Source organism: Phoxinus phoxinus, assembly GCF_949152265.1.
Source record: "Phoxinus phoxinus genome assembly, chromosome: 23".
Classification (NCBI taxonomy): domain Eukaryota; kingdom Metazoa; phylum Chordata; class Actinopteri; order Cypriniformes; family Leuciscidae; genus Phoxinus; species Phoxinus phoxinus.
This window is the reverse complement of record NC_136898.1, coordinates 19,269,359-19,292,460: the sequence shown is the minus strand read 5'-3', so window position 1 is coordinate 19,292,460 and position 23,102 is coordinate 19,269,359. Positions and strand designations below refer to the sequence as shown.

The 23,102-nt window shown below is 37.6% G+C and overlaps 2 protein-coding genes across 3 annotated transcripts; both read left to right on the top strand.

Moving 5' to 3' along the window:
- Nucleotides 1-12,126, top strand: slc35e4 (solute carrier family 35 member E4). 2 transcript variants are annotated; one of them, XM_079600685.1, is made up of 3 exons: nt 1-195; nt 4,447-5,060; nt 7,723-12,126. In XM_079600685.1, exons 1-3 carry the CDS (start codon nt 137-139, stop codon nt 8,271-8,273), a joined length of 1,224 nt encoding a protein of 407 aa, XP_079456811.1. In that variant the 5' UTR covers nt 1-136; the 3' UTR covers nt 8,274-12,126. The 2 variants fall into 2 exon arrangements, with proteins under 2 accessions (XP_079456811.1, XP_079456812.1); XM_079600686.1 differs by lacking the exon at nt 1-195 and adding an exon at nt 4,173-4,347 and having other exon boundaries at nt 7,723-8,745.
- A 1,779-nt stretch (nt 12,127-13,905) lies between these two features.
- smtna (smoothelin a) lies at nt 13,906-22,773 on the top strand. The gene is made up of 8 exons (XM_079600694.1): nt 13,906-14,047; nt 16,421-16,555; nt 16,662-16,737; nt 18,646-18,780; nt 18,883-18,946; nt 19,024-19,150; nt 20,975-21,126; nt 21,647-22,773. The coding sequence occupies exons 1-8, from the start codon at nt 13,925-13,927 to the stop codon at nt 21,795-21,797; spliced, it is 963 nt and encodes a 320-aa protein (XP_079456820.1). The 5' UTR covers nt 13,906-13,924; the 3' UTR covers nt 21,798-22,773.
- The last annotated feature ends 329 nt before the right edge of the window (nt 22,774-23,102 follow it).

Genomic DNA, 23,102 nt, shown 5'->3' with positions numbered 1-23,102 from the left:
GATGCTCAGGGCTTTTTTTATGACACGGGTTGTCGGGTCGGTCACCTCAGCAGCAGGCGCAGGGAATCAATAGCCGAGTGACGTATGGCACAGCTGATCTGGCAACAACTGGAGCTGAGCTCACAGAAAGAGCTGAATGTGTCTCTCCGCGCAGGGTATTATTAACACATCTAACTTCAGCAGTGCGGGGGAAAGGTAAGTGACGACGCAAATGCATTTGATCATACTGTTCAATCGAGCGAGTTGTGGTGGTATTACACTCTGTTGATGCGGACTGGTTAGTTGTTTATTTCTAGTGTCATTTAAGCTCCCACGCTTCACTGGACGTGAACTAGTGTACGATGTGGCGATCAAGACAAGTACATTCTTGATAATCCGACAGTCGCATTACCAAAGAATATTAATACATACTAAGAAATATATGACACGTTTAGGCTTGAACAACCTCCATGGAAACTATACGGGGCATTAAATACACCGATGCTGCGGTGAATAGACGGCCTTGTTTTATTATGCAGCGCATTGAACGTCTCATGTTATTGTTTAAACTCAAAACTATGTAATTGTAGGTATATGTGGCTAGGCTGTATAACGTTAGTCGTCGCAGTATCAGGCACCCCATCACGGGATCCCGGATGAAATAAGCCTCTGCTGGACCACACAGTGCGACCATTTGCTGCGCTGTCAATCTAAAAGCCACCGACAGCCGTGAAGTCAGCGACAAACACATCCAGCGACGCACTATCTCGGCTGTTTAATTAACATAGCCACTAATTTGTTTAGGATTTGCTTATACTGAACCATTTTCATAGAGTATTTTGAATAAACAGGGCCCACCAATCCAAAACAGGCAGCGCAACACGAGCCGATTTCTGATTGGTAACGTTACTAGTGGATTAATTTCCCTGCGCGCCCCCGGTGTCGTGAAAAAACCAGGGGGGCAGTGTTCCGAAAAACATTGAAGCCGACCTGGGCGCCGCCATTGGCTAGCGGACCCCCACCTGCTGTTAGCATTCCATTGACTCCCATTCATTTTGGCGTCACTTTGACAGCGAATAACTTTACATCTGAGGCGTTTAAAGACACCGTTTGTCCATTGTTTATTTCTAAAGAAACACGAAAATGTATAAAAGGCTCCATTACCTTGTATCTTACGTTATGGCCCCGTAGAAGCAGTTTTTGTAAAAATAGGCTAACGATTGCGTCATACCCGCGCGACTCTGTCGCACAAGTCGAAAAATTACCGTATGGACAGGCAGAGAAGCTCGCAAGCAATCGGGAGGACGTGGAGGCATAAAGTCGAGGGAGAAGCTCATAGAGAGTGATAAAGTTGCTCCCGCTGCTAGCTCATGGACAGCTAATACTCACGCTCTCCGTCTCTGCGAGATTCGGAAGGGAATGATTCAGATTTCTCTCGGCACCGCTACTAGAAGACCTACAGGTTGCTCACGTCACATCTACGTCGTCAAGCTCAGTTTGAGCCTGCGCAGTTCGCCTTGCGATCAGGAAGTGAGTGCTTCTAATTGACTTCATTTCTCTCCGTTGAAACCTATGGGTTCGCTGTGTCCAGTTTATATACTGTCTATGGAAAAAACGGCCAAAATCTATCTCTACTAAGTAGGCTACACACTAACAACATTAATGTTTATAACTGCGTACTATATAGAGCACAAGAAAACTTACTAAGCAGACATAATGTAGGCTAATATATTTCACTTGATAAACTGTTAATAAATAGCCTAATACTAATAAACACAATTTAAAATGATTATCATTCTTTTAGTAACTGAAATATTTGGGTATTTTCCATGATAATTAGCCTACTTTAAAGATTGTTGTGAATACACCTAGGGGTAAATGCAAATGCAAGATAAGCAATCAGGCTAATCAGGTTTGTATGCTATGCTAGACTAGTACATTCATAAAACAGACATGGCCATTATAAAATAACAACAAACAATGTCATAATGTGATTTTGTGGGAATTGTAATCAGGCACTAAAGAGTAACTATTACAAGTTCTTTGAGCCAATGGGATCGCTTGGTGACCTGATTTGACACTGGCCAGTGTATCACATTCTGTCTGAGTAGTTCATTTGAATCTGAACTTACTTCACGACTGTTAAAAAAGTACATTCTGTGTAGTATGAGAGTGTGTAGTATGAATGAATGTTAACCGGACATACTGCATTTGCCATGTTGTCATTATTATGTGACCTACAGTGTCAGGTTGCGTGCTTCACTGCCATTCATATATCCTCTCCCGTGGGCTCATGGGATAAGTAAAGTGCTCATTGTATGCACACTTCAGAATCTCTCCGGGAAGTAATAGGTCATCCGGGTACTTTTAGCATACTGTTTTTCAAATAGGCCTATGTATTCGGACATACTTCTCTGTTGGCATACGGTTTTTCGCATTCTATATGGCATTTCAGAATGTTTGTAAACAATAGGCACCAAGATACTTTCGGGTGGCAGAACGCGAGCGGCTTCTACTGACTAACTGAAGAGATCTAGCCGGCGACTGGAACAGTTACATAGTTCACGAGTTCACACTTACAAATAAGTCAGATGGAATAAATGGTATGCATATTTGGCGTGCTGTCCCAGGAGAGGGCTCCGGGCTCGGTATTCGGCCCGAACCCAGAGTACTCCCCCCCGTATTGCTGGTTTGGGAAGTAACCAGGCGAGTGTGAGGAGACGGGGTGGTGGAGGGATGCTGAAAACTGTCGAGGAACGTTGGTGAGTCGAATGAGTATGTATAGGTCTCCACTCATGCTGATTGGATAGAAATGTTGATTACTGATTGTTGACAGCTGGTTGGAATGATGTGATAATTGGATCAATTATTTGAACGTGCTCCTCCCGAACTTTGTTTATAAAACTTCATTTAAAAATATTGTTGTTGATCAAAGTTGAAACGATGATGAAAACGTGTTGCGCTGCCAGATATACAGCAGAAGGTGTAGGCCAGGGTTTTATCAATTTCCTGTGGGTGAGGAGGTTATCGAGTGGATGTTGTGTCGTCAAAAGTAGTGCTAAAATTAGGAAATCTTAATGATCCCCTAAATGATATGATTCATCCAACGTTTACCTTTCTGCTGCCAACCCTGCTTGCCCTTCAACTCTGCTTCGTGTATTCTCAAAACGGTCCATCTACAAAATCATAGCAGAGCATTCATCTTCAGCCGGGGAAATTCGAGACTAATATTAGTAAACTTGTCTCTTTTGAAGATCAGACTCATTGCCAGTCACTGCCTGAAGTAAAAGAGGGCTGCCAACTCTCACGCATTGACCGGGAGACTCACGCAATTGTCACTTTTCACACGCTCTCACGCCACACATCCATTTTCTCACGCAACTTACCGAAATCTATATTCCTCATACATAATATCGACCAATCAGTGTTTTTCAACCGCGCAAAGAGGTCAATATAACAGCTGGAGAACAATTGTCACATAACATTTACCTCATTTAATGACCATGATATATAGCACGTTATTTTGGCCAGAAAAAAAGAGCTATAGAGAGTATTTTGCATTGACTTCCATAGTATTTTTTCCCCCATACTGGAAAACTGTTTGGTTACCCATATTCTCCAAAATATCTTACAATAATCCAAAATATAGGCTACACAGTTTCTCATGAGTTTGAGTTTCTCATGAACTTCTACTCATACAGTAAAAGTTAATAACTAATGATCGACGGAAGTAAATCAATCAAAACTAACTTTAGCTGGACAATAATTTTTTTTCTCCTGGTGTAAAGCCAAAACAATCTCTGTTACTGTAATTTCCTAATATCACTGTAAAGCTGCTTTATTGCAGCTTTATAGAAACAATCTATATTGTTAAAAACTCTATATAAATTAAGGTGACTTGACAGTTTTGGAACAACTTACTTGAGGGTTAGTTAATTACAGAATTTTCATTTCTGGGTGAACTGTCCCTTTAAGAGGGCACATGATAATTATGTGCATGGTTAAATCTTTTATAATAAATGCTACAATATTCCATTAAAAAAAAAAGGATTGTCGATTTTCATCTTAGTAGACAAGTGATGAAGTGAAAAGACCGCAAGTGTAGTCTGGGACAGGCCCTAGGAATAGTATGCTATTTCGAGTCATACGAGTCGAGATTCATTCAAAAGAACCGATTGGTTCCCGAATGAAACCCCACTCTCGTGCCTAACAAACAAACGCCCGTACCTTACGTCATAAACCAGACCCACGTAACACGTGTGTAGACAAGACGGAATGTTGTTTCTGTCCGCTTCCAAAACACACGGTTGCTATAGCGGGTTAAGACACAGGAGGACATCACACACACACTCAGTCCTTCAACAGAGAGTAAATACAACTGACTCGTATTGCTACTACCTGCTTTTTTGATTTGACGAGATTAATTATTAATTTACGTTGCAAACTTATTATGTGTTTACCCTGCAGGTGCGAAGATGAAACGAACATGATCAGTACCGATGGCCCCTCCACCAAGTGCGCGGAGACCCGGGACACCGGGAAGAGAGAGAGGACACCGCCTGAAATGCTGCACCTCATGTTCGCGGTCTCCGTGTGGCTGGTGACGGGCACCACCATATCCAGCCTCAACAAATGGATATTCACCGTGTACAATTTCAGATACCCGCTGCTTCTGTCAGCCCTCCACATGCTGACCGCGATAGTGGTGGACTACGGGCTGATCAAATGCAGGGTTATCCAGCACAGGGGCATCGGCGAGCAGGATTTAACCGCCAACGCCAAATTCAAAGTGTTCCTGTTGAGTTTGACATTCTGTGCCAGCATCGCGTTTGGAAACGTGGGACTGAATTATGTGCAGCTTTCGTTCGCACAGATGATCTACACAACAACGCCGCTGTTCACTCTGGCGATCTCCACGCTGATTCTCGGAAAGCAGCACCACATCCTGAAGTACACCGCGATGATGCCCATCTGTCTCGGGGCGTCGTTCAGCATCATGGGCGAGGTCCAGTTCGACCAGATCGGCTGCCTGTTCGTGTTCGCCGCCACCATGTTGAGAGGCGTAAAATCCATTCAACAAAGTAAGTAATGTTGCGTTGGGAATTCGATTCTTTTAAGCGGAACGACTCTTTCGATTAATTTTAGTAAACTGATTATCACTCAAATCTGTATCATTCGCTCCCATTATAAAGCTGGGAAGATCCAGGATATTTTAAAATATAACTCCCATCTTGTTTAGCGGAAAAAAAGGAAAGTCATATACACCTAGGATGGCCTGAGAGTGAGTAAATTGTGGGATCATTTTTATTTTTTTGGTGAACTAATAACCCTTTAAGCTTTGATACTTCATTACAAACAAGTTTTTGTAAGAGCAATGCCTATGATAAAAAAAAAAAAAATCCATATACTGATATGTAAAGGTCAATGTAGAGTCAGAGAAATTAATAGGTCAAATTAAGGCAAGTAGAAGATTATGTTATTCCTAGACAAGTCAAATGATTCATAACGCCTTTCGAATCGTTTCGACCGAATCATTCAAAAGAATCGGCTCACACGAACGATTCGTTCGCGAGTCTGAAGACTAGTGGTCTTTCTCATAACCCTCTTCTGCACTGCAGAGCTTTTTCTTGATCAGTTTGACAATACAACGTGTGTTCAAAATTTTAGAAAGGTATTTGATGCTGTATCTAAATTCATTATCATAACTGAAAAGGTCACTGGCTATTTTATTGACATATGAAAATAGTCCCAACCAAATGCTCCTGACAGCAGAGCCTATTTTTGTCTCAATAAGGCTAGTTCTTGGTCAGTATGTTCCACACTGGCTGTAGCTTCCTAGTGTCTGAGTCAGAGCGCAGGACGTCCTGTTCCAGAGACCCACGAGTGACTACATGCTGCTGTTGTTCTAACCCGATCTCCCAAGTAGCAAATGAACTCACAGCAACAGATGGGCATTATCTACCTGACTGTTTTTGATTTCTTAAAATGAGTGTCAGTTGAGCTCCATTACACTAAGTAACCTCCCTAGAATAACTATGTAGGCGTCTGGCTCTGAGAACATCAAGAAGTGAGAGAGCGGACTGAGGTCTGCGCTTTAGTTTACTGGGAGAACCGGTTTTGGGTTTAGTCTTTTTATGACTTCATATCTTTTCACAAACAGCTGCAACCATACACACTGGTGATATTCAATGCAATGTCTGTCAAAGAAAAAGTTTTAGTTATATTGTACTGTTGCATAACATAACCTACAGTTTGCATACAAGCTAAATGGACAGTGCCTTGTTTTTAACAAACTTTGTATACAAGAACAACTATGATATTGTTGTAAAAATGTCAATATTAGGCAATATAAAACCAATAATTAACAGAGGCTAAGTATTTGCCTAATTGAAAAATCTGGTTTAATATATTGTAATGATTAATATCTAATAGAAAACTGGGAAATTTTAGGGAAGTAAATGTTTTTAGGTTGTAATTAGTTGAATCAGCGACTGTGCTTTCTTGGTCCAGGGGAGACACTCCATGTAGACTTATCTTGCTCATCTGTTGGTGTTATGTTTCGGTGCACTATTTTAGTTTCATCACAGAGGTTAAAGTTGTTTACTATATGCATTACACCATAGCTCAACACGCGCTTTCGTAAATGACAATCCAGATGGCCAAAAATATGTGTCAGTAAGTATAGAGTGCAACAGTTGGGTTACGGAAGTAAATATCCATTCAATTTCCCTATAGGCCTATGGGCTTATAAACCTTATAGTATAACCCTATACTTATAAATATCCCTATACTATTAGGGGTTTAACGGTACACAAACATGACGGTTCGGTATTGAGTAAACTAAACACAAAATTGTTTGTTTCTTTCTTTAAAAAAAATGTTTAACCGTTTTTTTTAACAAATGTGTTTGTGTTTAAATAAATTCTATCATATTTACAATTTTCTAAAGGATAAAAAAAACTATCTTAGCTAATGCTGTAAACAATATATGGGGAGCCCTTAATTACACAATACTATAATATTCAAGTTTACAATTAACAAGAGAGCCCAAATTATTAAATTCAGTTGCTATTTATTTTTTAGATATAATAATCAACACAAGTACAAAACACGTACTGTAAATCACACATAAGGCAGGTTTTGCATTAACTTCTTAATCTAATTATAAAGTAAATTTTCCACTCTTAAATATAATAATTTACACAGTGGCTGTCATAACTTGTTTTCATGACAAATGTATCTAAACATACATTAAATAATCAAGACATTATTCTTACAGGTTAAGTAAATATAACGAATTGGCTAATATAGTGCATATACGAAATGAGTTAATTTTATTTCTCTAGAATTCATTTCTCTAGCGAACTGTCGACACTGCCTGAGGAAAATGAAATGCAACGTGAATTTACTTATTTAAAAATCTATATTTTTAAATAAGTCTATCATTTTTAATTTGATTATGCTGTTCGCAAAGCTTCATGGGATTGTAGTTATTTTTATCACTGAAGCCAATAAGTACAGTCTTGTACCTTTTTTTTTTTTTTTTACAAATCAAAGTTTGTTATATTGTAATTCACCTCATAGGTGGCTGCCTCATTCATGGCCTATAACAACTTTTTTGGGAGAAATTAATGGAAAAAATCCGTACTTCCGGAACCAAAGCTGCTGAAAAAGTGTTGAACTGTTGCACTCTCTGATGGCTAAATTGCACCACTTTTTCTTTTGTATATTTGTAATTGTCAGGCATCTTGCTCCAGGAGGAGAAGATCAACTCTATCTTCCTACTGTATCTGATGTCCATCCCCAGCTTCTGCATCCTGGCCATAGCCGCTCTGGTTCTGGAGAACTGGGCAGCGATGCAGTCCCCTCTCCAGTATGACCGTCACCTCTGGGGTTTCATCTTGCTCAGCTGTCTGGGTTCAGTGCTCTACAACCTGGCCAGCTGCTGTGTCATCACCCTGACCTCCGCTGTCACGCTGCACATCCTGGGAAACCTGAATGTGGTGGGGAACCTGCTGCTCTCCCAGGTGCTGTTTGGCCACCAGCTGACGGCTCTTAGCTGTGCTGGAGCGGCCCTCACCCTCTCGGGCATGGTCATCTACCAGAACTCGGAGATCATTGTAGCTTTCTTCGACGCACGTAAGGCCAGGACACCAACCAGTGACAGTGGGGAGGAGAATGACTCGACTGCAGAACCAGCTCCACAGCCTTGTTCAGAAGAAGAATCATCTCCAGAACCAGCTCAAGAACCTAACGAGAGGACAGAGGATCAGATTCATGAGAAAACAGACTGAAGAGACTCAACAACGGCTGTGTTCCAAAACCTAGTGAGTTGCAGTGCTGTCTGTAGTCAAACTCTGGACTTCTGTTGTGCATAGAGCACAAAAGGAGTACAATGAAAGGGAAAGGTGACCACAGATTTCTCTGGTTCCCAACCACTTTCATTACATTAGATGGAAAAGAGCAGCTTGGACCAGAGTTATAATAGGTAGCTAAAGGAGAAACTAAAAATAAAATCCTAAAAAAAAAAAGTCATCGTTATTAGAAGAAGAAAAAAAACGTTTCCTGGAATAAAATAAAAATATTAAAAAAAACTAAACTTTTTATTTTATTTCACATTTCTCATTTTAATTTTATTTGATGTACGGAAATAAAATGAATAAAAACTACATAGACACTTTAAAATATATATTTTTGACACTATTAAAAATGTATCTAAACTTTAACATTTAGCTAAAACTTTTAATAAAATTAAAGTGCCCCTATTATGCTTTTTGTGTGGATATTACCTTTCATGCAGTGTGTAAGCTGTTAGTGAAAGTAAAAGTTCTGCAAAGTTTTAAATATCAAAGTGCACAACAAATATAGTTATTGTCCCCTAAAAGAAAGAACCTATTCTGAACTGCCAAAATGAGTCGTCAGCAATTCCAGTCTCACTTCCTGTTACATACCTAACAACGTCAACAACGTCTCCTTGACCCTCAAACACTGTAGTTGTAGCGGAGAACTGGAAGAGTTTGGTTCGTGTTATTGACATGTTTTCTGATATTAAAATAACACTGGCTTGGATGTTCTATTAAAAATCTCTTTGTGTTCTACAGAAGAAAGATTGTCATACAGAAAATAATGAAAGTAGTAGTCTTTTAAACGGAAATTGGCCCTCATAAGTGACCAATTTGGATCTCTTTACAAAGGCAAAAACTCTGCGTGTCATAAAGAGTGCTCCTCACTTACAGAAAACTCGCCTCAAAAAAACCCAAGTATACTTAGGTTTAGAAAAAGAATTTGATGTTAGCATGTTGCTAAGCTAACAGCGAATCGCTAATAAGCATAAAAATACATAGCACACAAATATTGGATAAAATAGTCTATTTTAATGAGACTTTTCACTACTGAAGGAATTAGGAGTATATTTCTATAAAACTTTTGTTTGAATATCGACAATTCACTAGGTTTTGGAACCGAAGACTGAGCATCATCCAGCGTTATCTGGTTGAATATGGAGTCTGATAAGATACGAGGTATCCTGTTCGGCGATGATGAAGATGATATTGGAGGTGTAGTTTTCCCCAGTACCTCCTCACTGTGCCAATACTTTTATTTCAGTCATTCTTCCAATGGAGACAGACTTTAGCACATGTATTTTTTAGCAGATGCCAACCATTTGTTTGGATTTTATTACCTCCGTTCTGCCGACACGTTCGTACATTCGTAAAAACTTCTGCATGAGCATCAGGAAGATCTCCAAAATCCTGCCATATTCATTCTGTGACTGTGTCTATCTAATGCACTGTGAAACACAACTACTCAATTTGCTCTGACCCTCTTTATTGGTCAGCACAGCTGTTTTTGGACTTGTTCGCACTTTTTAAATATTAGAGATGGGCACAAAAAAAAATACACAGGAATAATGTATTTTTAGATACTGTAACTCCGCCGTCTAGATTCTGGTGATATGGACGGTGCATTTAAGGCAGCTTTCTGTAGGATGCCATGTTTGAACGAGTATCCTATGTTCATCTAGGTTACGTTTACATAATGGAGACGAGCAAGACCACTGGATCCTCATCTGGGGTCACTTTTATTTAGCCTGGTGCGCTTCTCTTTTCAGGAAATTGGTTGGTTACACCTTATTTTAAGATGATGTAGTTACATTGTACTTAAATAAGTACTGAGTAATATTAACTACATGTACTTACTAAAGATTTAGGGTTTGGTTTAGGGTTAGTTACTTATATTTATGCTTCATTTACTGTTATTACTATAATAAGTACATGTAGTAACGTGTGTAACCTCATTAGGAACTTCAGCATTACGCTACTAAGAATTTTACTAAGGAAATGTGCTTAATTGTCATGAAAATGTTGTCACAAATCAAAACATATAACATTATATTTTGCATAAATGGACGTGTTCCTGACAGGCTTGGGTGAGATTCACCCGAAGTATCAGTTAAGGCAATTGGCTGTTTTTTTATGTAATAATATAAATGTGACTCTGTCCCATCATAGACAGGCAGGTATAAAGTAGTGCCTCTTATGTAATTCCCAGTGCAGATAATTATTAATATGTCTCTCTAAGGAGTCTCATTCATCTTTAGCACATTATGATCTCTCAGGAGAAATCAAAATGATACGTTCACCCTCGTTGTCCTCCTCAAAAGGCTTCCTTGCTCTTGCTCGTCTCCTCTGAGTAGGTGCTCATCTTTTTTCACTAGTTTCTTTGATTTGTTTTATTGTTTTTGTGACACCTGCTGGACAGTATTATTTCCCCTTTGTGTGTTTTGAAGCTGTCATAAGAAATTGACACTAACTGATGTAATAGACCATGGTACATAGCAAGGTCATTCCCTCGAAGAGGTTTTGTTGCCATCTGCTGGATAGAAAGCGGATTAGCATTTATTATTATTATTACTTTATTTTTTATAACTGAATTGAAGTGCATTAAATGCAAATATCAGGCAGTTTGCCTGTTTCCCAACATGACGGGAATTCATAGTTGGGGTTTAATATATTCTCATAAAAACTGACTCAACCCATTTTGGGTTCTTAGAATTGGGTAACTGGAAATGTACAAGGAAGTGAATGTATCCTGGCGGATGTTGAGGTGTAGGCAGTCTTATGGAGATGATCAAATCCATGACAAAACCTACACTAACTCAAGTGTGCCTACCTGAGGGCTGTTTTCAGAAGGAAACACCAGCCTTTCAAGCTTTATTTATTAACGTCTCAACTGTCCATCCATTCTTGAGTGTTTTCACTCATTACTTTATTTCTTGTGAACAGCATCATAGGATAAGCATGGTACTAAGAGACTAAAAGAGTGTCTATCGGCATTCGTTTTGACAAATTGTACACTTTTTTTTAGGATGTTATATGTTACTAAGGGTGGCACAAGGGGGCGCTAACACTATTATTCGTCTATGCTTGCACGGTTAACGGTTACCTATGTCGATCATTTCAAAATGATACATCAGTCTATAGTTGCCCTCATATTTCCTGTTCTGAAAATTTTTGCGATTTTGCAACTGGGAATTTCATGCTAATTTACTCAGTTGACCAAAAGAAAGCTGCTTGTTTTGAAAAATGTACTTCTATGTGAGCGATGCTTCATATATCGCTACATTATTGATAATGGGCAATGGACCTTCTTTGTCTGCAAAATTTAGCTGAAATTTCACTAATATGACCGCGCCTTATTAATGAAAGCGACAGCGTATTCATTCACATAATGTTCATCCAGTCTCTCTGTACCACAAGCACAGTGGTTAACTAACCACAATTAGACTAAAAAAATGATCAACAGAACAATAGCAAAGTTTCTGATACATTTTACTCTTCACCGTGAGGTGAAGGTTGTCAGATAAATACCTCAGATGTTACTGTTTGTTCCTGTGATGACGTTTTACTGGGTCACTCGTGTACTGGATGATGTTTTCAATGCTGAGATCTCTTAACATAGTGTGTACTGACGGTTTTGATGTGTCTTTTATTGGTTGCAATGCAAAATTGCGCTGACGGTTTGCATAACTCTGTGGCTCCTGTGTATATATGGTTTCTGATGTCAGCAAAATATCAGATGTAAATGCTTATTTTATTATATTTATGTATTTTACAATCATGGAAAGCTGGACAAATACACCGGTTCAAAAACACATTGTCTGATGTCTCTTTTTCTTATGTCTCATGCTACATTTTAGTATGTAATTATTGTTCATATCAATATACTTGTTAAAACTAGCAGTGTTTTTAAACATATAAAAAAGATGCAAGCGGCATGCTAACAACAGTTAATACATGCTAATTGTCTTAAAACATGCTAGCAGCATGCTAACAACCTGTTAATACATGCTAGCAACGTGTTAAAACATGCTCTGAGATTTGTTTTCCTGACAATCTGACAATAAAACATTAAAGTCTCAAACTTTTAAAGCTATTTCATGCTTTCAGGCCAGGGTTTGTAAAGTCAACATAAACAAACTTTATCTAACTTTCATTTGTTCCTTTCAAAATCAACGTTACTGTGAGAAACTTACAATGGAAGTGAATGGGGCCGATTTGGAAACATTAAAATCATCACTGTCTGTTTCAATATAGCCACAAGATGTCAACAATATGCATGTTACCATGATTTAGTGAGGAAAACCCCCTTTGTGTAAAGTTCTTTCTAAATGTACAACTTTGTTGATGTGACAACAACAGTGTTAACCCCCAAAACACACGTTTTAACAGAAGAATTAATAAAAGTGCTTTTATAAAATAATAAGCTTCACGTCTCTATTTAAATTGGCTCTATTTACTTACCATTGTAAGTGCCATTGTATTTTTAAAGAAAGAAGCGATGAGTCTTAATTCTTTTTTGAGGTAAAATGATCAATGCCACAAATGCTGAAGATTGAGTTTAACTTCTATTGTAGGCTACCTCGTTTTTTTCACCTAGATGATGATAAAACAGTTCAAATGTCTTAGATGTATGTTGACGGAGGACGTCTAAAAGACCAAAATATCTTAGAGAGTTAAGTCCGTAAACAAGCACAGAATACCTTAGAAATCACAAAGCAACATGCTAACTAACTACCATTCAGAGCACCATTACAAACGCATAACAATGACCCGGTAAGGTAACCACCCACAACATGGCTCTCCGTTTTGCAGTTTAGCAAAACTAGCATTTTCTCCATGTTGAATGTTATGAAACATAACATTATAAGTGTCTTTGTATGACTTTCTCACTATAACTGGACCACTTTTGTATTTAATATGCCACATTAGTGAATGACTCACTGGACATCCAGTCTAAGCCAAGGTTTCCTTCACCCTTCACTGTTTCCATATGTCATGCTAGCTCACTTCTGCCAGCAAATGATTACGATACCCATCGGCCACCACTAGGTGGAGCCAAACACTCCTTCATTAAACACACAGAACGCCTCCATCATAGTCATACTGTAATGGTGTGAGTGTGAAAATGTTTATGTGCCAGTGACATTTCTGGTCTCAGCTTTTGCAGATCAACACTGCGACAAGCATGTTTACGTCTGCAGAGGAGAAACGGATGTGTCCGACCCGTGTAAACATGGAGCCGCTGCAAGGCAACATCATTCTTGTTATGCCTTAATAAGGCAGTGTTCTCCGTCCGTCCACTCATTCACGGTTTAGTTCTGCGTAGAGCCAGGCCACATGCTTCTGCAGTCACTGTCATCACAAAGCATGCTGAGTGAGCAGCATATATCTCAACCTTTCCTTTCCTCTGGTTTTCAAACATATAAAAACCCTGATTCCACTTTTTAAGTGACAGTGTTTAGAAAAACGACGCATTGTTATCTAGATACGCCAAAGCTGACAGTAGGGAAAGATCAGAACAAGCAGTGCCAAAATATGTCACTAACACGTAATGTCCCGTTCTACTGATTCCTCGTTTTCCCTGGTCCCTTCAGGAGAGGGTGATGAGGGTCGGGTGGGAGTGGCTCACGGTGGCTCTGAAAAACTCACTCACTCACTCCAGCATCAGTGTGACCTTTCTAAATCAGACCGCAAGACCTTTCCTCTGGACAGCCGCAGCGAGATTGGTGAGCTTCATCTTTATGCTTCTTATTTTGCCCGATTTTAGGTCAGATTTTGTTGCTTTTCTGATGAATTTCCATTTATCTTTCAGTTCAATGATTGTGTGATTACATAACAGCTATTACACCAGCGTGAGAGCAAATTGTTATTGAGCGGTTATATAAATTCCACCAACATTATTATGTGTTATTAGGGTAAAACTGTATTATGGCATCCAGAAACAATAATACCCATTCTGCTTCAGCCCACACATTATTCCCAACACATGCAGCAGCAAAGAGCATCTGGACACTTGAGGCATCTGACTCGTTGACTTTTAATTACCTGGTCAACACAGGTGTCCTATTAGATTAACTATTTAGTTTATGACATGTGAGGATGATCCACTAATGTTTGACAACTATGGAGCCCCTTAAGGGACATGGTGATGGGGGGAAATATGAGATTATATTTCAATGCCTTTGTGTTTGCTAGTAAAACTTTTAGGTAACACTTTATTTTGATGGTCTGCTTTAGATATCTGACTATACGTAACTTTGCAATTACATGGCAAATTATTCTACTTGAACTCCTTGAATACCTAACCCTAACCTAACAGTCTACTAATACTATAATAAGACGTAGTTGACAAGTTACTTATTAGTTTGTCGAAAGTGGACCATCAAAGTTGAACCAAATTTGTGTTCCCCCAAGAAACTTTGCAATCGCTCACAAAATAATGCAAAACTGTAATGAAAAACTGTAGTTCAATGCTTTTGCTAGTGAACATATAATTTTTGTGGCATGCAAAGTATCTCAGGGGAACGCAAAACCTTTGTGACCAAACACAAAACTGCTGCTGGAAATAATATGAGATTGAAGGAAAATATATGTTTAATGCTTTTGTGAGTGAATGCAAAGTTTCTTGGGGGAACTCAATTTTAGAGAATAACTAGTGGGAACGCAGAGTTTGAAAAGCATTGAAATATTATGCTCCTCCCATCTCATATTTTTTTTTCAATAACCATATTTTCTCCTTAATTTTAAACAGTATATGTATTGTTTTATCATTAAAACCTAATAATTTATATTTTTTGCTTAAAAAGTGCACTTGTACTATCTTTCTTTAAAATAAATGACACTTGGTTTGATATTTTCTATCTAATCTTAGTCTTAAAGATAGGGATGCACCCATATGAAAATTCTGGACGATACCGATACTCGATAATTCTTTATATTTGAAAGCTGATCGCCAATATTTTTTTCTGATAAATCTAAAATCCAAATTTTTATATGATTTTTGAGACCCTGATTACAAAAACAAAAGTCTCACCATTAAAAGCCATGTCCAAAACACACAATTATAATGTTCTAATTTTAATCTTATGTAGCCTATATGACAGACTTGCGGACGGTGCACACGTTTCACGTGTACAGTAACTTCTTATTGGCCCGATAATGTTAACATTAAAACTGAACATATATCAGCCGATATGGTGGCCGATATATCATGCATCTACTTAAAGAGACAGTTCAGGCAAAAATGAAGATTCAGTCATCATTCACTCACCCTCAGGTTGTTCCAAACCTGTATGACTGACTTTCTTCTGTTGAACAAACACACACACACACACACACACATACACACACACACACACACACACACACACACACACACACACACACACACACACACACACACAAATATATTTTTAAAACTTTTTTTCAGTGAAATTCAAATGGTGTTGTTTTTTGGACCACAGGAAATGGATAAGAAATAGTTTTCACTCTTCAAAATATCTTCTTTCCACAGAAGAAAGAAAGTCATAAAAGTTTGGAACGACATGAAAATTATGACAGAATGTTTATCCACTCATAAATCTCTGTTTGGGTGTCAGTTGGTTTACAGGACTACAGGAAGAAGGTGCGGGAGATATCCTAAGCTACTGCATGGTTAATGTCAGCGCCAACCAACATGTTTTTTGTTTATGTTGAGATGAATGTTTGGATTTTTGCCGTTTAAATGTCCTTTCCCGTTTATTTGAATGCACACAGTCATCATTATGTGTGGCTGGAAGCAGCGTGACATTTAATCTGTGAGAATACAATCACGCTAAATATTTTTTATTAATGAAACCGGTTTGTTCAGAAGCCGCTCAAACCCTTTGGCTGTGACTAGTTACATCAGCGTTTAGTAGCTACAGACTATCTTACTAGCATCCTGGGGTGTCTTAAAATATCCCTGTACTAGAAGCTCTCACACAAAGCTTTCAGTTAGAACATCTCTCCCTCATTTTTCCTTTCCATAAACGTACTCCCTCATTCCCACGCACACATGGAGATTTACACATCTCGTAACCTGGCTCCATCAACACCTCCTGTTCCTCCTTCTGTCCCAGCTGTCACTAAAGATGGAGGGTGAGAAGGGAACATTAGAGGCCGGTATCAAAGAGCAACCTGAACCTGATATGACGGGTCCACTGACAGTCGAACAGCTGGCAGCTATAGAGGATGAAGAGATCCTCAATAATATGGTAAGAGGCAACAATAGGCGCTACAAGTGGAGCGGGCTTGTTTTCGTGGTTTGTCTTGACCATATTTAGGAAAGTGCGTTTCCCTTTTGTTTATTGCATGTAATAGCTAGACAAGGCTGTGGATTTCGAGGAGAGGAAAATGATCCGGGCAGCCATGAGAGAACTGCTCAAGAGAAAGAGGGGTGAGGATCGGGTCATGTCCCTAATGCCAAATATTCAATATGACTCAAACATTTTGTTAAGTCTAACTTGATTCCCGACATGCTTTTAGGTGAGTCTCAAAACCTGTCAAGAATCTGGATCACAATCAAAAGGAAAATAAATGTGCTGCATAAAGAAAATTATTAATTTTTCATGTAAAATTATTGTAAGCATAATTCATGGTTTGTGCTGCTGTCTGTAGTATTTATGCTAATTATAAGTGGGCAGCATCTGGATATAAAGCATCTGGACAGGGTTATTCTCATTGCGATTTTTGCATTATAATAATGACAGTTTTGGGTGGAAATGTGATATGTCATGAAAAATAATTATTTTGGGGGATTTTAAGGATTATATATTGTTGTATTATACAATATTCAATATACATATCGTAATAAATCTGGACAATTCTCCTCATTCTCAGTGTTATTTCCCAATTGAGTCTCGTTATCTTAGTCTCATTATCAATATCATTTTCAGCATTAAGAAACATGTTAAAATGAGTAACAAATATGTAAAATAAAAAACTATTTTAATAATATTTTATGATTCATAAAAAAATATTCTGTACAAGTATAAGAATTATATTTTTTATTACAGTAATTTCAAAAGTGGACAGAGGTCAAATACCACGAAATTAATGTAACAATGCAAAACGTCTACTCTAAAAATAGGCTGTCTTTGTGTTAATAGACAATAGATTTACATAGGCCTATTTATATGTAAATTCATATTATAACCTTACAAAAGTCCGTAAATTATTTTTAATATTTTTGAAAGGAGTCTCTTATGTTCACCAAGGCTGCTTTTGTTTGATTAAATATACAGTAAAAACTGTAATATTGTGAAATATTATTACAATTTAAAACTGTTAAAAAATGTAAATAACTGTTTTCTATTTTAATATATTTAAACATTTAATTTATTCCTGTGATCAAAGCTGAATTTTCAGCATCATTCCTCCAGTCTTCAGTGTCACATGATCCTTCAGAAATCATTCTAATATGCTGATCTGATGCTCAAGAAACATTAGGGATGCACCGATATGAAAGTTGTGGCCGATATTACCGATAACCGATAATTCTTTGAAAGCTGATGATCGATATATTGGCTGATAAATCTAAATCCAAATTTGTATAAAAACTTTGAGAGCCACAAAAACAAAAATCTCACCATTAAAAGCCATGTCCCAAGCACACAATTATAATGTTCTCATTATAATTTTTGACAGACTTGTGCTGCACATGTTGCACTTAACTCTATTTTCCTTTTTTAAAGTGATTTCAATCATATTTCAAGCAATTCAAACCCATAATGACGAAAAGTGCGCATTTGAAGTGTCTCAGCTGAAGGAAATAATCCATTATTTATCGGCTTTAAGATATTGGACAAATGTTCCTATTGGGCCGATAACTATAACATTATAAATAATCATATTGTGCGTCCCTAAGAAACATTCATTATTATTAATGTTGAAAACAGTTGTGCTGCTTTATATTTTTGTGGAAACGTGATACTTTTTTTTTTTTCAGGATTCTTTGATGAATAGAAAGTTTAAAACAGGATTTATTTGCACTAGAAGTCTTTTGTAACATAAATGTCACTTTTGATTAATGCATCCATGCTCAATAAAAGTATTCATTTTTTTTAAAATAAAACATTTACTGACCTCAAACTCTTTGAACAGTATTGTGATAAATATATGTTCTTGACAGGTTTCATGAGATTCCACCTTTAAGAGTCATTACTATTAAACAAACAGCCACAGGAAGTAAACTCAACAGAATAAACCACTAGTACTTGTTTAACTTGTCTATTCAGACTGAATAACTCAATAGTTTGTTTATTCTTTTTTGTGAGTGAAAAATCCTCTCGTCTCTCTCTCTCAGAGCGGCGTGATAGGGAGCGGGCGGCCCGGATGGAGAACCTGCGTCAGCCGGGTGGCGGAGGCAAGACAGCTGCTGGACTGAATAAGGACCAGAAAGCCACTAATAACCCGAGCGGCGCTCAGTTCAACGCACACAGTGAGTAACATTACTCTTGAGGATCTGAACACTATGTATGATAACTACAGTTCTTCTAACTGCAAGGCTTTAATAACCTCTTTCTACTTCAATTCGGTACAGAGACGGCTCAGGCAAAAACATTTTCAACACCAACCTCTAGTGTCTCTTCAAAAACTGTGAGCAGGTGAGTCATTCCTAGAGGCCTGACAGGATGACAGGGATGAATCCCATCGTCTGATGGTTTTATTTTTTCTCCTAAAGCCCTGCTCAGTCCCATGCGGCCAGGGATAAAAAAGTGCCGGGCGGCTCGGCAGTCGGGGGGCCAAACACTAAAGATGTCAAACAGATGCTGCTGGACTGGTGTCGTGTCAAGACTGAACCATATGAGGTGATCCAAATAAGATCAAATCAAACCGTTTCTGTTTACACACATGTCTCTGGCTCTGCAAGCCTCCCTGTGTGAATCTCATGGAAACATGTCCAGATCACATTTCACCCCAAAATATAAAAGAATTGTATTTAACAAAGAAAATCAAACCTATTTTGAAGGGTTTCTTTTGCATTTTTATATTTTTATGACAATTAAGCACGTTTTCCCTCTCATTCTCATTACTGTAATGCTTACTATTTTTTAAATACCATATTTGTAAGACCGATTATGCTTAATGATCATTCCCTTTTTTACAGTATCATTTTTTTTATTCAGTTTTTTTTTAATCTAACTCAGCATAAATTGTTTTACAATAAACGCTTTATGTATAAATACTTTATATCTTTTTTATTTGACTTAATACACTGCAAATTAGGAAGGTGGTGGGAAAACCCCAAAATAACCTGAAAGGTCCTGATATACTTCAAGCGTAATCGAAGAACAAAGTGGTGATGTCATTTCGAACAAAGTTGGGCCAAAACTAAGTGAGTTTGGAATTCATCACAGGAGTTAACAGCTTGCCAAAGCAAACTTTCCAGAAAAGTTCGATCTGGCTGGTAAACACCTTTGAACCACCATTGGTCTGTGGTGATTATGTAATAGGAGAGCTGATTTATAGTAGAAACTGAAGTTGTAATTCTAAACAAAAAAAAGTAAATGAAAGAGACACTGACACAGTTTTTATGTTTAAAGCTGCTTTCTTTAAAGTCCCCCTGTAGTTAATAATTGAATCCCTTAAAACTCATCTTTTATCACCAAAATGACTAATTTAAAAAAAAATCTTCATGCCTTTAAAATACCTTGAATGTGAATATACACCCTTGTTTAATTAAATATACGCAGACCCATGAATATGCTAATTAGCCCCGCCTTCGCTCACTCACACCAGCTCACAGATTCACTCTGCCAACTTAACTGTAGTAAACGCTGCACAACGGTATCGCTCTTTACAACGTCGGACATATAACGGTAATTAATACGATTAGCCTTTTGCTTGACTACTTTATCAAACAGCTAAAAATGTGTTGCTAATGTTACACAAACTATGTTCCCGTTCATAACCTGGCTTCTCTCGAGACTCCACTGCTTTAGAGAATAGATAATGATATGCTAAAGCCCGCCGGCACATTGTTGTGATTGGTTACAATGTAGTTTGTGACGTTAGAAATAAGCGATTTCAAACCACGATTTTGAGACTGTCTTTTGTTCACTGCAGTTTTAAGGAGAAAATACTCAGCAATGGTGTTGGCTTATGAATTAGCACATGGTTTGTCTTAAAGCATATTAAAAACACCACATAGACATTCAAACAACATTAAAAGCTGCATTTTCACCACAGGGGGACTTTAAAGCTATCTATTGTATATAAAACAAATTGTGGTGACATGACTTGAGAACTGAATTGCAGAGATCAGACAAACGTCCACATCACTATGATCAGATGCTTTCTTAACTGTTGTTTTCTCACCACTGTCATTTTAGTTGTGCGTTTACTTTGTTATAGAGAGAAAAGCGTGCAACACTTACATAATCATTCATCTAAATGTGTGCGCCCTCAATGTGTTCAAAACCAGTATACCACCTGTCCCGTATTTCAAACGTCTTTTTTCCCCAACATGAAGAATGAAAAATAACTTTGCTCTGAGTATATCAGGGCCTTAATGGTCTTAAAGATAAGCTTCATTTTCTTTAAACAAAATATGATTTAACAAAAAAAAAGTGTTCTTGACAGTTTCTTTTTTTCTTTTTTATTCACACTCTTATACTTGTTTCTATGTTTAGGGTGTGAAAATCAAAAATTTCTCCTCTAGCTGGGCAGACGGTCTGGCGTTTTGTGCCCTGGTGCACAGGTTCTTCCCTGAGGGCTTTGAATATTGCAGTCTCGACCCCTATGATCGCAGGGCCAACTTTGAGAAGGCGTTCAAGACTGCAGAGTAAGACACGACACTAATATTGCATCCTCATCTGCATCTCATGAAGAAATTATATCTAGAAGTTATATATCACCCGAAAAAGAACTAAATTTGAATCATCATATAAAATCATATAATACAAAATAAATATTATAATATTACATAATTTATAACAATTTCCTAATATTAATAATATTAATATATTTCATTATTTAATATAATTAATTTATAATTATACTTAATAATGATATTATACTTAAATTCTAATGCATTTAAACACTTTTTTAATTACTTTTAATCATTTTCTCATCCAGGCATTTAAAAAAAATCTGACTAAATTAAAGACAGCAAAACAATTTTATAATTTAATTTCAATAAATGTCAGTATTTATGGTAAAGAAAAATCTATGGTGGGAGGAAAATGTGCTTTTGTTAAGGTTTTTTGTAGGGAAAATGTGCTCAAATCATGAAAATAATATTTTTAAAAAAAAAATCATAATGTTCCTAAAATAGGCTTCATTTTCTTTATGTGTGTGTGTAGGAGACTAGCTGACTGTCCTCCCCTGCTGGACGTTGACGACTTGATGCGGATGCGAGAGCCCGACTGGAAGTGTGTGTACACGTATATCCAGGAGTTCTACCGCTGCCTAGTAGAGAAAGGCCTCGTCAAGACTAAAAACAAGATGCCGTAGAAACTTTTTCGAGCGTTTTCACTGTAAATGACCAAAGGGCCACAACAGGCACACAACATAGCGCACATGTGACCTGACCAGCAGCTTTGACAGATAGTCTATTATGTTCTCATGCTCTTCTCTGCCTCATAAAAGCACATGCAGTGGACGAGGATTATAACCTGCGTGTTTGGCACTAGGGTACAGCTGGGGCTCTGAAACAGCGCATTCCAGTGAGATTACACATGCATTAATCTCAGTCTATGCTTAGAGATTGTGTGAAAGGTTGTGTGTGTGTGTGTATACGCAGAAGGCTTTTTATGGTACTGCTACTCCCTGATTTGAACGCACTCCAGCACAGAGACATCAGGCTTATAAGGGCATGAGATCTAATGCACAATTATTCTTAACTCAGATTAATCGTTTGTTTAAAAATATAGACAGGGAACTTTTGCTATTATATAAACGAGTTCAGAAAGGACACAGTCTGAAGCCTCAGAAATGTCTCTTTCGTCTCCTTCAGAATAGAAGCGTCACCTGATTTTGCTTATAGGGTGAAATATGACAGCTTGCATGGTTTTCAGTTTCTCTCATCTTGTTCAGGATCAAAAGTGCGTCGTACTGAGCACTTGCTTGGTACTAGAAAATGACCCTAGAACTGCACTAAGAGAGATTAGGTCCAATAAAACCTCTCACTCAGGGATAGACAGGCACTCAAGGCCTGTAACATGCATGTAAGTCTTGTTTCAGAAGTGCTTTTAAAATGTCCTCGACACTTTATTTGCTGCATGGCTTAATGACTTAAGTTCACCGTTAAAATATGACATTCAAATAATAAAAAATTATTTAAGTAGGCTATTATTAGTATTTTTTGTCACAAGTACAGTTGATGTCAATCTGTATCACTGTTCTGGTTTGATTAAACGATGGGTGTTATTTTCCTCCCACAGTGCATCACCACATGTTTGCCAAGTATTAAATGTGATATTCTTCCCTGTGTCTTTTTCTCTCTCTTTACTAACACGTACACACACACACACAATTTATTATATTATTGGATTTTAGTGATTAAAATAATACCACAAAACAGCACAAAATTCATTAAATCACTAGCTAATACAATGAGGACACAGTCAAATAAAACTATAAACTGATTACTAATAAAACACTATTCTCAGGAAAATGTGTTCTGTTTACAAAAAATATGAAATATTTCTTAATAAATTGTCCATTTTTTGAGTTGCGAATTCAGTGCAGCACCCATGACATGATAAAAATGGCAATATCCACTCAAATAAAAGTCGTGAAATTATTTCAAAATCCATT

Excerpts from the sequence above, each read along its gene's own strand:
- slc35e4 (XM_079600685.1), top strand. The coding sequence starts at position 137 with ATGTGTCTCTCCGCGCAGGGTATTATTAACACATCTAACTTCAGCAGT. Across the intron at positions 196-4,446 it reads TTCAGCAGTGCGGGGGAAAG|GTGCGAAGATGAAACGAACA; the intron begins GTAAGTGACGAC and ends TTTACCCTGCAG. Across the intron at positions 5,061-7,722 it reads CGTAAAATCCATTCAACAAA|GCATCTTGCTCCAGGAGGAG; the intron begins GTAAGTAATGTT and ends TGTAATTGTCAG.
- smtna (XM_079600694.1), top strand. The coding sequence starts at position 13,925 with ATGAGGGTCGGGTGGGAGTGGCTCACGGTGGCTCTGAAAAACTCACTC. Across the intron at positions 14,048-16,420 it reads GGACAGCCGCAGCGAGATTG|CTGTCACTAAAGATGGAGGG; the intron begins GTGAGCTTCATC and ends CTTCTGTCCCAG. Across the intron at positions 18,781-18,882 it reads CGCTCAGTTCAACGCACACA|AGACGGCTCAGGCAAAAACA; the intron begins GTGAGTAACATT and ends AATTCGGTACAG.